Source organism: Leptodactylus fuscus, chromosome 4 (genome assembly GCF_031893055.1).
Source record: "Leptodactylus fuscus isolate aLepFus1 chromosome 4, aLepFus1.hap2, whole genome shotgun sequence".
In the NCBI taxonomy this organism is placed as follows: domain Eukaryota; kingdom Metazoa; phylum Chordata; class Amphibia; order Anura; family Leptodactylidae; genus Leptodactylus; species Leptodactylus fuscus.
In genome coordinates, this window is record NC_134268.1 from 32001778 (window position 1) to 32016253 (window position 14476).

Sequence of the window (14476 nt, forward strand, 5' to 3'; positions counted from 1 at the left end):
TTATTTTTTTTTTTTATAATAAAATAAAATAGAAAATTAAATCACTGCCATATTTATTGCGTTATTCAGTACAGCTGCTGTCAGAGCTCCGCTCATTCAGACACGTAAACACGTGTCAAAGTGACCGCTGTAAAACACAATCCCATAGACTTCAATGTGTGCCGGTCTTACGTGTGCTACACATTGAAATCCATGGGAGGCTTTTAAACCCATTGATTTCAATGTGTAGCGTGCATAAGACCGGCACACATTGAACTCTATGGGATTGTGTTTTACAGAGGTCACTTTGACACATGTTTATGTGTCTGAATGAGCAGAGCGTCAACTCCGTGGAAAGCACCCTAAAAAAAACACTGAGGAAAAATACATAAAAAAAGCTTGTGTTTTTGCCTAGGGGTCTTGCAGGCACTGATCGTGTTATTCTACTGCAAAGACCCAGCGGCTTTGGCGGCCGCCATATTTAAATACCCGACCTCTGCAATGCTACTCTCCAAAGTTTGCAGTTCTACAAGATACATTTTTTGGCCTCCTCCGATGCCAGCTTAGGTCCTAAGGTTCAGCAAGGTTGTTTGCATGGGGTGTAATTCCCACCCTCTGGGACTGCTTTAGGATATCCCATGGTGCTAAGACAAATAGGAAAACTTTAAGAAACTCCTATAAACAATCTGTACTAATGCATTTAATGTCATCCAGGTATAATAATCTTCTAGGACTAACATAACTGATATATGGACGATATTGTCATCATGGACATTTGTCGATCACAGGGCGTGCTATAGGTCTCAGGCCACTGCTGTAGAACAGGTGACTCCTCCTTCCTGACACATTTCCTGGCTGTGCATGTTCATCACGCTACTCACTTCAGTGGGTGATCTAAGAACAAGTGTGCTCTGCTTTTCTTCAAACCCCCATTGATGATAGGACCAAATTGGACATAGATGAGCACCTCTCTATTCAATGCAACTGTGGGGGAAGGGGGGCAGAGACCCTTTTTCTAGAGAGAGTTGTGGATTTGAGATGTGAGTAAACAAAAGCTTATGAGGTAAGAGAAACTGTTCCTTAAAATGAACCACATTGTCTTCCTAAACATACTTGTTCCCATCCTAGGTCTAAAATGGAGCTAGAAACAATGACTAAAGGGGGCAAAAATGAACTGATGTCTACTGGACTGTAAACTACGGTACTTAGATTATGGTGACCTCTCGGGTTCTTCTCTTGAGACTTTCAAGGCGAGGTAATGAAAGGCTGCTGGATGGTTTATGGGGTTCATCGTTGTTTTTGGCTCTGCCTTCTCGCTGTAAACCTTTCAGAAGTTCCATCAGCTCTCGCTTCTCCAGGTTTGCCTGCTCCAGGTCCTGGCGATGCTTTCTTTCTGAGGCCATCAAAGTCTGCACGTCTGATATAAGCCGAGACATCTGTGACTGAGACAAAAAAAAAAAAAACTGGGTCAACCTAAATACAAGCCAAGTGGTTATTGGTGGACTTGAGACACCCTTAATCAATAGAACAGGTATTGGGGGTTTGGGGTCCCTCAGTTCAGCACATTGCCATTCAGGACCCTTATTTATTTGTGTAGTTGAAGAATGGTGATCGAAGTATTTCTTGCTTTGGAGGACCCAACAAGTCAATGCTTTGACAACCAATACAAATGGGTTGGGAGAGAGGACAAAATCCAGCCCCTGGACTGATCAGCTGTACTGAGCCACTTCGGGTATCCCATCCTATACACAGTACAGGACTGGAAGCAGAAAACCCTGTGCCGTGTATAGCAGACAGGTGGCGACGGACTTCAATGTGAGCTGTTACAGTGATGACACCCAGCGGCTATTATGGGGATGGATCTTTCTGCTTTCAGCCCTATATTGTGGGCACCAGAAGACGCTTCGTATAGCTGACTGGTCCACCCCCCCCACCCAATTTATGGGTCGTAAAAACCTTAATTCTAGACACCCCTGTTCCTGTGATATTGCTGCATGGACATTGTACACAAGTTTTGGACTGTATGCTATCCTTTATAACAGATCCATAATAATGGAGAACATATGGACCAATTCTTCTATGGACCTATACACGCATCCATCAGTTCTTCTAGCCTAAGGGCTCGTTCACACGGGGCAAGAGGGGGCGGATTTTGGCACTGAACCCATGTCATAATCGCACCCCACCCCCCCATGTTGCTGCTCAAGGAAAAAAGAAGCAAGCTGCCCTTTCTTCAGGCGGATTCCGCGGCTGATTCAGCTGCGGCGTCCGCCTCGCGGCAGCACCCTCCGGGCTAGGCCCATTCATTCATGGCAGGCGCATTTTGGCCCTATTCTGACGCGGCTTCTCGCGTCAGAATTGGGACCAAAATACGCCATACCGCGTCCTGTGTGAACGGGGCCTTATAATAATTGAGAAAAACATGGATGGCACAAGGCTGTGATCTGTGTGCCATCTGGTCTTATTTCCATGGACCTGCACATGTGTGATCCTATGCATATAGCCTTAAAGGGAGTCTGTCAGCAGGATAATTGGTATCAAACTAACTACAGTACCTGGTAAATTGGCTTCTACACTTTACAGAGCCGTCCTTCTTACCCTGCAGCTCCATTTTCATGACAATGTTTTATTATACAAATTAGCTGAAAGCCCCTACTGGGGCTTTACTACCTGCCCCTCACTACCGCCCAGCTCGTCCCCAATTACTTGAGTGAAATGCCCCTAAAGCCCTTTTCCTCTAATTTGCATGAGAATAAAACACTGATTCTCATGAAATGGAGCCACAATGCAGAATAATAAAGACATCTTTGGAAAGATCTTTCAATCATTTGATAATTTTCCAACTGACAGACTCCCTTTAATCCTTCATAATAAACTGAAATGTAGGTTTATGCAGCTAAAATGGAAAAGGTCACAAAAATACCTTCTGCTCTTCTATCTCGGCCTGTAAAAGACTCTCTTTCTGGACCATGTGTCGTCTCTGTGAGTCCAGTCTTGATTCCATCTCTTGCTTTGTCTCCTCTACTCTGCATATCATCTCAGATCTAAAGATGGCGGAGACGTACAGTCAGTACATATGATATGAGATGGAGACCCTGTCTGCTTAAAAAGCGGTTACACGTGGAAACCTGTGGGGTCTGCTGGTTTTATCCTAAAACTGGCTGAGAGAAAAGTCCCCCTTGCAGAAGTCCTCTCTTTGGCAATCTGACACTTAATCTCTATCATTTGTCTGTAATGGTACAATTCCTCCAAGCCAGTAGTTCTTAACCTTGTTTGAGGTACCGAACCCACCAATCTCATATGCACAGTCACCGAACCCTTCTTTAGTGTTAAATCAAGTATGATTTTTTTTTTTCCAAATTCAAGACATAAGTATATGTTTTTTTACTGGTACACAAAATGAACCGTGCATAGGCCCTAGGGTTCGATCGAACCCTGGTTAAGAACCACTGGTCTAAGCGTAGTAGTCAGATTCCTCAAGCCCAATCATCTTGGTCTTTAATGAATAGATCTGGGCTGGTCCTAGATGTGTCAGGTGGCGGGCAGGTGTATGTCACCTTAGAAGTTCCAGCTCCGTCCTGAGTTCCGCTATACAGTTATGCTGTAAGTCTTCAGCACTTAGGATGGCATAGCCACAGCCATTAGGGCATTCCCGGCTCCGATGGTCACACACGGCAAGGTGGCTGTCCAGATGTCTTCTCTCAAATTGTACAGGGCAGCCTAACATAAAGTGCTCACATAGAACATTACTTAGAATGGAAGGATATTAAATGTTAATAGTAAACTACGTAGATACTCACCAGCGTTTATACAGGACATACGACTGTATTCACACTCTCTCTCGTGTTTATCTATGGATTCCAGAGAACAGACCATCTCGCAGCCACTTCTGTAATTCTTACACTGGATCTGAAGTCGACTTAGATCATTCCGCATATATCTAGTTAAATACAGAATCGTATGGTATTATGGAGGTGGCAACAAAAAGTGTTGGGACTGACTGACCAGCTGATGTGTCCTGACTATATGAGAGATGTCAGAAAGATAAAGGATGGTTGGGAATGTTGAATTTCAGCATGCTCAGTTCTTTTCTTCTGAAGGAAACTTATTCCCTTTATCCTATTGAAGACATATTGAAGTATATGGGGAAGTCGGCTAAGGGTTTGGCTACCAGCTATCTAACTTGGCTTCAGCAGTCAGGTGCAGCGTGGACTTCCGCCAGAAGCCGATAATGGTCCGGTAGAACTGTACCGCGCTGGGAGGCACCGGAGCACCGTGGACAGGTGAGTTGTTTTTTTTGTTTTTTTTTAACCCCCTCAACCTAATTAAAAAATAACATTTTAGCCTGGACAGCGCCTTTAAGGCAAGGCCATGTGCATGAGCGTTACATCCCAGTGCGCTTTAATGTCCTGATACTTTTATTTCTAGACATCTTCAGAAAAGTCTTAATAGATAAAATCTCAGAAGTGTCACGTTTAGAAGCCTTTCCGTACATCTATCATTCCTTCTGTGTACTATAAGCTGAGGCAGGGGCGTAAATACCATAGAGGCAGCGGAGGCGGCTGCCACATGGCCCGGGCCATTAGGGGGCCCGGTGACAGCCGCTACCGATGCGTTTTGTTTTTTTAAATTGGCCGTTACGGGCCCTATTTACTTGCTGATCCTGGACATAATACTGTGTGCAGGGGCCACTATGGGACATAATACTGTGAGCAGGGGTCACTATGGGACATAATACTGTGAGCAGGGGTCACTATGGGACATAATACTGTGTGCAGGGGCCACTATGGGACATAATACTGTGAGCAGGGGTCACTATGGGACATAATACTGTGTGCAGGGGCCACTATGGGACATAATACTGTGAGCAGGGGTCACTATGGGACATAATACTGTGAGCAGGGGTCACTATGGGACATAATACTGTGTGCAGGGGCCACTATGGGACATAATACTGTGTGCAGGGACCACTATGGGACATAATACTGTGTGCAGGGACCACTATGGGAGATAATACTGTGAGCAGGGGTCACTATGGGACATAATACTGTGAGCAGGGGTCACTATGGGGGATAATACTGTGTGCAGGGGACACTAAGGGACATAATACTGTGTGCAGGGGCCACTATGGGGCATAATACTGTGTGCAGGGGCCACTATGGGGCATAATACTGTGTGCAGGGGCCTCTAAGGGTCATAATAGAGTGCGGAGGAGGGGGTCGGTCGAGGTCTTCGGCGTCGGTTGGGGGGGGCATGTCAAAAGTTCGCCACGGGGCCCCACCATTCCTAGTTACGCCACTGAGCTGAGGGTTTACGATCGTGTCTGAGGTATAGACGCCATGATAAGTAAGGGTTTGATTGGGCTTCCTACTACATATTGCTAGGAAACACAGACAGGAATTCTGAGTGCTAATAAACAAAATTCCTAGTCTCCTAGACAAACCCAGTCAAATGAAAGAGAGGCTGAAGTATGTAAGAGCCAAAACATATTGAAACCACACATGGGTACAAATCAGCAACATACAGAAAATCACGCTACTGTAGATTTTCACATGTTCCCTTTTTATGGTACCACATAAAAAAGGTACTAAAATCGGCCTTATTGCCCATTGTAATCATACACTGCGCAATTTTCCAGACCAACCTAAGAAAATTGTATGCCGTCCTTTGGTTGGACGCGATGGGCTACAATTGTTCTGCAAGGTTCGCACAGCGTCATCTCGAGCTGTTTCTGCGGCAGATTCTGCCTCTAAATCAGCTCCAAATTCTGATCGGAATCTGCCTTCTATTGTTTTTCAACGGGATTCTGAAAAAAAGAAGCGTCTTATGTGATCTTCCCGCCACAAGACTCACTTTCTAGTCTAAGCACTATTTGCCTGTTGTACAAGATGCAGAAAAAAAATCATAAAGTGTTTATAACACTTAATAAATGTGATGTAAAGTATGTTTTTTGGGGGGTAAATCGTACCAGAATTCTTTTGTATTTTCAGTAAATCTGCTCCAATGGTAACACATAATAAGTGTAAATGTAATGATGTGACACAAGATTTGCTGATATGACTCTAGACAAGGTCCCAAGTGACATTAAATCTATTATTACCTGTGTAGTGCTCTTAGATCGGAGACAGAGAGGCCTTGTCTGTCCTCAGGACAGTTATTGTGGTGAACAAGCCATCCATGTATACATGAAGCACAGAACGCATGCTCACAGGGGGCTTGTAATGGATGTTCCAGGACGTCTCGACATATACAGCATAGAAGACCCTCATTCACATAGCCAAGGAAACGCTCAATGTCATAGCCCATTACTTTGTCTGAAAAAAATTAAATGTATATTAGAAATTCTGAAAGACTGAAATACTTAAAGAGGACCTCTAGCTCCAACCCATATGACACCTGGAAAGTATCATGGACAAGAAACTCTCCGGGTGTTGTATGGAAGCCTTGGCAATTGTAACACCCAGTAAATCACACCCAGTAAGTCCCTACTTTATGATGCTGAGTTAATATAACATGATGACAAAGTTCTTGTCTTGTAAAGGGATAAGAAATATTTATGTAAAACACTTACCCCGTGGAGGTGATGTAAAGCGGTAGAGTGAAGGACAATACTGAGCCTGGGTGATAGTGGACAAGGGTGCCTCGCTGGAATGTTGTTCCCCTCCTGCATTGTAAAGACAAAGAGAGAAGATCACATGGGTTTCCTAAGAGACAGCTCTCTGCTGACCGGATAGCCGCTGCTTGGGCTCAGTATACAATACACCACTGTTCACTCACTTGGAAAACAAATCCCTGGATGGTAACTATTCTGCACCGACATACATGGATAGGAAAGGAGAATAGTCTGCGCTGAAAGTACAGTACAGTAAAAAAGTCAAAAACTATATTGAACATCTGTTTATGTCAGTGTTTCCCAAACTATGCAGACTGGACACCCCTGGAAAAATAACTTTTGCCAATATTTTTTTTTGACAAAAAAATTGTACTTTTGATGTCTGAATGGTAGAGCAGGAAGCAAAAGGCTTCCCACTTCACCATTGTATTAAACTAAACCTGCTCACTGTATTCAACTCTATCTGCGTACACCGAGCAATGTATATAATGTATAGCAATGTATATAATGTATCTGGCACGGTTTTCAATTTGTTTTTCTGTTCCTATGAAAGAGCAGTAAACTGGAAATGCAAATTGCAGGGTGTACTATAGCATGCCAGGTGCTCTATACCTACCCAGGTTAGTGCAGCCATGTGTAACTACATAGCTCCAACCAGTCCCAGATTCAGCGGGATTGTCACGGATTCCTGATGTTATCACACTGTCCAGGTAGGTGGGAGGTGTGTTGCTGCTCCCGGTATCTTGGGAGTAGTAGGTGTGATGTGGTGACATCACTTACATTGCACCTGCTGCTCCCTGAAGCCTTTGGGAGCAGAGATAGCAGATAAGGGCGGGTTCACACCAGCGCCCGATCTCCGTTATGTAGGTTTCCGTTTCCTGCTTGAGAAACTAGACAGGCAGTTTTCAGACCCATTCATTTGAATGATTTTGAAAAGTGTCTGCCGATGAGCGTCTTCTGCTCTCCGCGGCAAAAAAACATTTTTTTTTTAAATTGGACACAAAGTTGGACATGTAGGACTTTGTGTCCGGTTAAAAAAAACCAAAAAACGTTTTGCCACGGAGAGGAGAAGACGCTCACGAGCGCTCACCGGTGGACACTGAATGCAGGTTTCCGTCTTCTGCCGACAGAAGACGGAAACCTGCATAACGGAGATCGGGCGCTGGTGTGAACCCGCCCTAACAGCAGGGCAATGGGTTGAGGTATTATTTTTTGTTTTTTTGATTCATTATACTATGAAGGCACCAAAAGAGGGACATTATACTGTAGGGGGCACCAGGAGGGGGAATTTATACTGTGAGGGCGACTGGAGGGGAACATTACATTGTATATAATAATAATAATAATACATTTTATTTATATAGCACCAACATATTCCGCAGCGCTGTACAATCTGTAGGGTTCAAATACAGACAGATACATAACAAAGAACGTCATTTCACACAATGGGACTGAGGGCCCTGCTTACAAGAGCTTACAATCTATGAGGTAGAGAGGGGTGACACAAGAGGTAGCAGGGGCGGCCACCAGGGAAACATTACACTGTGTGAGGGCCACTAAGGGGCATTATAACTAATGTGGGGCATACCAAGTCAGGGCCATTGTGGGAGCGTTATACTATGATGGGATACTGCACTACACCAGGCTGCACCACTGAGACTGCCCCCTATACAAAGTAAATCAGGTTCATTGTTTATCAATACATTTATTATTATTAGTAGTAGTAATTATTGCAGTGATATCTGCGCCTGCGCTGTGTGACGGGTTATTGCACTGATATCTAAGCCCTCATGACTGGTGATTTGCTACGTAAGGTACTGTTGCCATGGTGACTACAGACGCCAGCACAGCTGTGTTTTTTTTTCCCCTCTTCAATTTACTTTATTGTCCTCCATAACGTGCTGTTATAGTCACGATTTTTTTCCTTCAATAAACTTTATTTAGAGAGCAAAAGATCGCAACTCGCTGCCTGTACTGTAGAGACTGAAGGGAATTGGCGGGCCGTAGTGCATGCTGGGAGAGAGGGAGGTTTGAGCGGTGTCACCGGCTGCTTCATGGTCCCGGGTGTGAGTACCATATATATAGTCCTGTATATACATATGGCAGCACAAAAGACTGTCTGTATAGAAGTAGCCACATCCTCACACGTGTGGTAGAAATATACTGAAGCTGCTGTGCAGTTCTGTTCAGAGCCTGGGAAAGCTGGGTGACTGTTTGTTAATAGGGGTTGATAGACAAGTATACTAGGCTGTGATGCTGTATCCTCCCCTATAGTAGCAGTCCGAAAGGAGGAATATGACATTTTTGGGCTTTATACCCCGTCCATTCTTATTGGACGCACCCACCATGTGACATTTGGCCAGGGACCCCCGTGTCTATATATATTGAGCAGACCAGACCCCTCTTCTCATGTACACGGTGCCTGGTGTCAGGGGATTTGGGGCTCCCGGCAGATTTGCTCACCTAGATCTTGCGGGATTGTCGGCGGTGCTGCTTATCACTCTGTATTCCCAAGAGCCGGTATATATGTTCATGATAGTTTATGATTTCTTTGATCAAGAGGCAATTACCAGAGATTTTTTCGTCTATTAAAGGGGCGGTACCTTGGGGACCCACCGTTAGGGCCATTAAAGGAGTTGTCCAGTGAGGTGTAATCTTCTTACCTGTTCTGGTGGATTAATGATGATGGACATGGGGGATCGGTCTAGGTCACGATCCCTGGGTCATGTGATCCAAAGTTTTGTCTATTTTTACATATCGCATAGTAGATTCAAGTGAATATGGGAATCCGTGAAATCACTGGCTAGTGGCTATCCCCATGACTGATTTTGTTTTTTGATGGTTCGTTGTATCAGGCTGTCAAAAAATTGGGCATGTCTCAATAGATTCAAATTTATGAGGGATCTGTGAAAACAGGTGCCCCATGGGTGCAAAACAGCTGTTAAAAATGTATTGTTTTTGAGGGCGGACAGACACTGTCGTGTGAACAGAGCTCAAAGGGAACCCTGTCAGGACGATTTAGGACACTAAACTACCCACAGGTCCTTATTAGAGATGAGCTAGTACTGTTCTGATCAGCCGATCTGAACAGCACGCTCACATAGAAATGAATGGACGTAGCCAGCACGCGGGGGGGGGGGGGGGGGTTAAGCCGCCGTCCGCCGTCAAAGCGGAAGTACCAGGTGCATCCATTCATTTCTATGGAGCGTGCTGTTCGGATCGGCTGATCCGAACAGTACTCGTTCATCTCTAGTATGGATAGGTGTATAGTGTCCCAGATCGCCCTGTTGTAAAGCTATCCGAGCCTGCAATTAAAAAAAACAAACAAAAAACAAACCTGCTGCTGTACTCTCAGCATAGGCACAGTTGATCTGAATGTTGGGCACCTGGAAAGTGAAGCAGGGGTGTACATCCTCAGCTTCCCTGAATAACTGCGAGCCGGGAGCACCAGAGAGAAGTCCGATCAGACTCATTATACTCATCTCTGGGCAAGTATAAAATATATATAATTTTTTTATGCGGGCACGGACAGCTTTACAACAGAGCGATTTGGGACAAACACTTTGGCCTCTTCCCTTTGATGATATGATGTTCATCCATCACGTGGTACAGCAGAAGCTTAAAGAGTTTCTACCATTAAAGTGACATTTTTTGTCGATCACACGTAGGAATAGCCTGAAGAGGCTATTCTTCGTCCCTTTAGACCCCCTCATCTATCTCCTCAATCTCCCCCCTACTCATCTGGGTAAGCACACCTCTAAATTGTTTCTTTATCTCTGTACCGCAGCCAAAACGCACATCGCTCTCCGATGGAAGAGTGCCTCTCCTCCCTCTGGCTCTGATCTTGTAGCCCGAGTTAAGGATGTCTGTAGTATGGAGAACGTGACGGCCACACTTAACCATACTGTTGAGGCGTTCCAGGCTATATGGTCATCTTGGGACGCATACTGTATTTTGAATGGTCTCTGACTCCTTCCCTTTCCCTTCCTCCCCCACCCCCTCATTTCCACTCTCAGGTTTTTGTGATGTGTATACATTCCCAGTCTATTTGACGGTATATGCATTGCTTCACGTTCATGTTTTTTATGTTTTCAACTCTTGTGTTGTATTGTATTTTACAAAAAATCCTTTCAATAAAAATCCAGTTAAAAAAAAAAAAGAAAGGCTATTCTTCTCCTACCTTCAGATGTCTTCACCACCTCCGCCGTTCGGTAGAAATCCCGGTTTTCGTCTATATGCAAGTGAGTTCTCCCGCAGCACTGGGGGCGGTCCCCAGCGCTCAAACAGCACTGGAGGTGTCCCAGATGCTACAAGAGAACTCTCCAGCGCCGCCTCCATCTTCTTCAGGAATGGCCTCTTTGTGTGTCTTCTTCCAGAGCTGGGTTCAAACTACGACTGGGTTCTACGACTCGGGCAGAGCCGACTGCGTATGCCCGCGGCCACAAGAAAAATGGCCGCTTACACAATAAGTAATGATAGAATCCCTTTAATCCCATCCAATTGGATGGAGCTGAGCTCTAATGCAAAGCTGCAGTGCTCATCAGAATACTGTAGCCTCTTTACCCACTGTGGCTTCCTCCTATCACACATTAATAACCTATCCTAAAGTAAGTCCTGGAAACCCCTTTATCCCGAGATGCGACTACTCCTCTAGTTTACAAGGTATGCCACCCTCTTTTCGAAAGGAAGTAAATGGCATTGCAGCTCTAATATTACCTGTGTATATGTTATCGAAACCGCTGAGTAGATTCTCAGTTTTCCATCTATGGTACATGAAAGCGTTGGCCTGGCTAGTTGTCAGTAGTGTGTATCTCTTATTTATTTCAGATATTCTCAATATGAGGCGATCGGCAGCTCCAAGTCAGCGACTTGCTGGAAATGCAGCGAAAAGGCCTCGCTTTGTACCTCCTGTTAAAGTGACTACATGTTCAAGTGTGGCTCCAGGAAATGTGACTACAACCTTCCAGGTAATAATAGTATTATGTAGTCCTAATAGTATTTATGGCATTCCTGTGCCAGAACATACACAGAGAATAGAGCTGGAAGCAGGCAGTAACCACGCTAGGTTACCACAGATTACTGCGATTCACTTGTATGGCTTGGGGGGGGAAGGGGGGGGGAGCTGTTGTGATTTGGCTCGCCCACTACACAAAGAATGGAGCCGTCATTCTCTAAACTGTTAATGGATGGAAGTGCCAGATGTCAGACCCCCACCGAATTGATATTAGTGACCTGTCCTAAGAATAGGACATCAATATCTTTAGCCTAAAAACCATCATGTGGCGTAAATGCGACGGTTTGGCCGTGGCGGAAATATTGCGGGAAAAACCACAGTGTTTTAGTCACTTTGTAGTGGAAGGGATTCAAGCCAATTCCATCCCTACACTGCAGGAAAATACGCTCAACGAAGACGCTGCAATTTCCAAAACAGTTGCGGTTTTTGAAATTGCAGCATGTCAATTATATACCTACGGAAACGCTGGCGGTTTCCCTATATGTATAATGGAAGAAGAAAGTCCACAGAGGAAACCTCTGCAGACTTTCTTTGAAAAGAGCTGCGGGCAAAACCGTGATACATTACCACTGTGGTTTTTCCTTCAGCGCTTTTTTGCTGCAGCCCGCTACATGGGGCCTTAGCCGACATGTCCGACTGCATTCTGCTGCAAACTTGGTGCTATATTGGAAGCATACTTGGCCGTGTGCATGGGGAGACCTCCATGACTTTTCTCTAAAGTGGAGAGCACCCCAGAAAAACACAAAGTATCTCCTGACCACCTTAAGGAGGTGGACATAGGGCCATAAAGCCGTAAAAGGCTGAGATGAGAATAATCCTTTAAACAGGACCTTTGATGGTCCGGGGCACAGGCAGTTCTATATACTGCTGGAAAGCCGACAGTGTGCTGTACAGTGTGAGCGGGGAGGAACGCCCCCTCCCCTCCTGATAATACTCATCTATGGACGAGCACTGTGAGCAGAGGGAGGGGGTGTTCCTCCCCGCTCACACTCTACAGCGCGATAGGCACTGCTATGGAGAAGGACGTACCTGAACGACTGTCAGGAACGCCCTTCTGACTGTAAAGAGCTACAGTACCGGCACCGTAAGCTCTTTACACCGGGCACAGATCGGGAAAGCCAACAGTGCGCTGAATTCAGCGCACTGACGGCTTTCCAGCAGTATATAGAACTGCCTGTGCCCCGGACCATGAAAGGACTTTTTTTTTTTTTTAAATTGTTTATTTATGAAAATTTGTAACAATAAAGAAACACAACATGTCTACCAAGCCAGAGGAGATCACAAAGAACAGTACAATAGAAAATGACGAAATTACAAATGGTAAACTAGGTAGAAACAAAAAGAAAAGGGGAGACAGGGAAGACAAACACAAACCAGACAAGACAAGGCTGGGGAAAGGGAGGGAGAAAAAAACCAGAAGTTCCAGAAGGCGGTGGAATTACAGAGGCTGGGTGGCCCAGAACGAGTCCCACAGGTCCCAAACGGCGTGAAACCGCTCCTCTTCATCGTTAAGCACGGCTGTTAGGTATTCCAAGGAGCGCGCATTCCCGATCCTGCAGTATAACTCCTCCAGGGATGGGGGTGCTGACTGACGCCAATATTTAGCAATCAAACACCGGGCAGAAGTGAGAAGAAACAGAAAAAGTCGCAGGGCCGGCTTGCGCAGTTTCAGTGGAGGGAGATTAAGGAGATAGGTTTTAGGGGATAGAGGGAGGCAAATGCCGAGAACCCGGCACAAAAGGTCCTGAACCTGAGTCCAGTAAGGGAGCAGGGAGGGACAAGACCAAAACAGATGAAAGATGTGTGCAGGGCGTGCACCACATCTCCAACAGCAATCCGGAATAGAGCTATCAAAGGAATGGAGGAGAGCCGGTGTGTGGTACCAATGCATCAACATTTTAAAGAAGTTTTCTTTATGAGTCACACAATTCGAGGTCCTGAAACCCCTGTTCCAGATAAGGGACCATTCTTCTGTCGAGATAGGTTGACCCAGATAGACCTCCCATCGTGTCATATACGAGTGTGCAGGCGGAATATCATGAAAGGACCACTTTAAAGGGTTATTCTCATCTCAGCCTTTTACGGCTTTATGGCCCTATGTCCACCTCCTTAAGGTGGTCAGGAGATACTTTGTCTTTTTCTGGGGTGCTCTCCACTTTAGAGAAAAGTCATCAAGGTCCCCCCCATGCACACGGCCAAGTATGCTTCCAATGTAGCACCAAGTTTGCAGCAGAATGCAGTCGAACATTCCTCTATGGCAGTTTCCAATCCATTCCCATGACGCAGATGATTATAGACCAGGTTCTATCCTGCTCCGTCTCATCAGAATGGATTGGATGCCTTCATAGAGGTGACTGCACTCGAATGTCACTCTGGTGCCACTTGATTGCAACTGCATTCTGCTGCCAACTTGGTTGTGTGAATTATCCTTGAGCCCCTTAAATAATTCTGGCACATCTCGCACCACTATACACAATATTAAGACTGGTGCATGATTCACCTGTGTTAATAAATCCCCCCGCCCTTCCCTCCAAGATACTTTATATTGGTTCCCTTTGAAGCCAGGGTATCATTCCAACACCCCTATGTTATTCCCACATATTTATATACAGTATATACTCATGTGACTATGGCATTATCATGCAGCTCTATAAACTCTGTTTAGATTTCCATTGCCTTGGCTGTGTCTTATTTCTAGTTGTATTATCTCTTAGTATCCTAATAATTGTTGTTGTTTTGTTGATAAAGCCCAAGACTGAAAGCGTTCCTTCAGAAAGTCTTGAAAGAAGTTGTGGAAACGATCCAAAATCTACTGGAGAAGTAGAAGGTGGACAAGCTGTGGTCACAACCCAGAAGTCTCCAGTCGCTTC

At 45.2% G+C, this 14476-nt stretch overlaps 2 protein-coding genes across 2 annotated transcripts in view; one reads left to right on the plus strand and one right to left on the minus strand.

Annotated features, from left to right (window-relative positions):
• Positions 1–14476, plus strand: part of GEM (GTP binding protein overexpressed in skeletal muscle) — a 344355-nt gene that overhangs the window by 184932 nt on the left and 144947 nt on the right. The gene's annotated exons all lie outside the window — the stretch shown is intronic.
• Positions 1185–10065, minus strand: LOC142201077 (TNF receptor-associated factor 6-like). Its single transcript, XM_075271907.1, has 7 exons — positions 9930–10065; positions 6551–6643; positions 6080–6293; positions 3780–3919; positions 3537–3699; positions 2903–3023; positions 1185–1421 (listed from the first exon to the last, which is right to left on the minus strand). The coding sequence occupies exons 1-7, from the start codon at positions 10063–10065 to the stop codon at positions 1185–1187; spliced, it is 1104 nt and encodes a 367-aa protein (XP_075128008.1).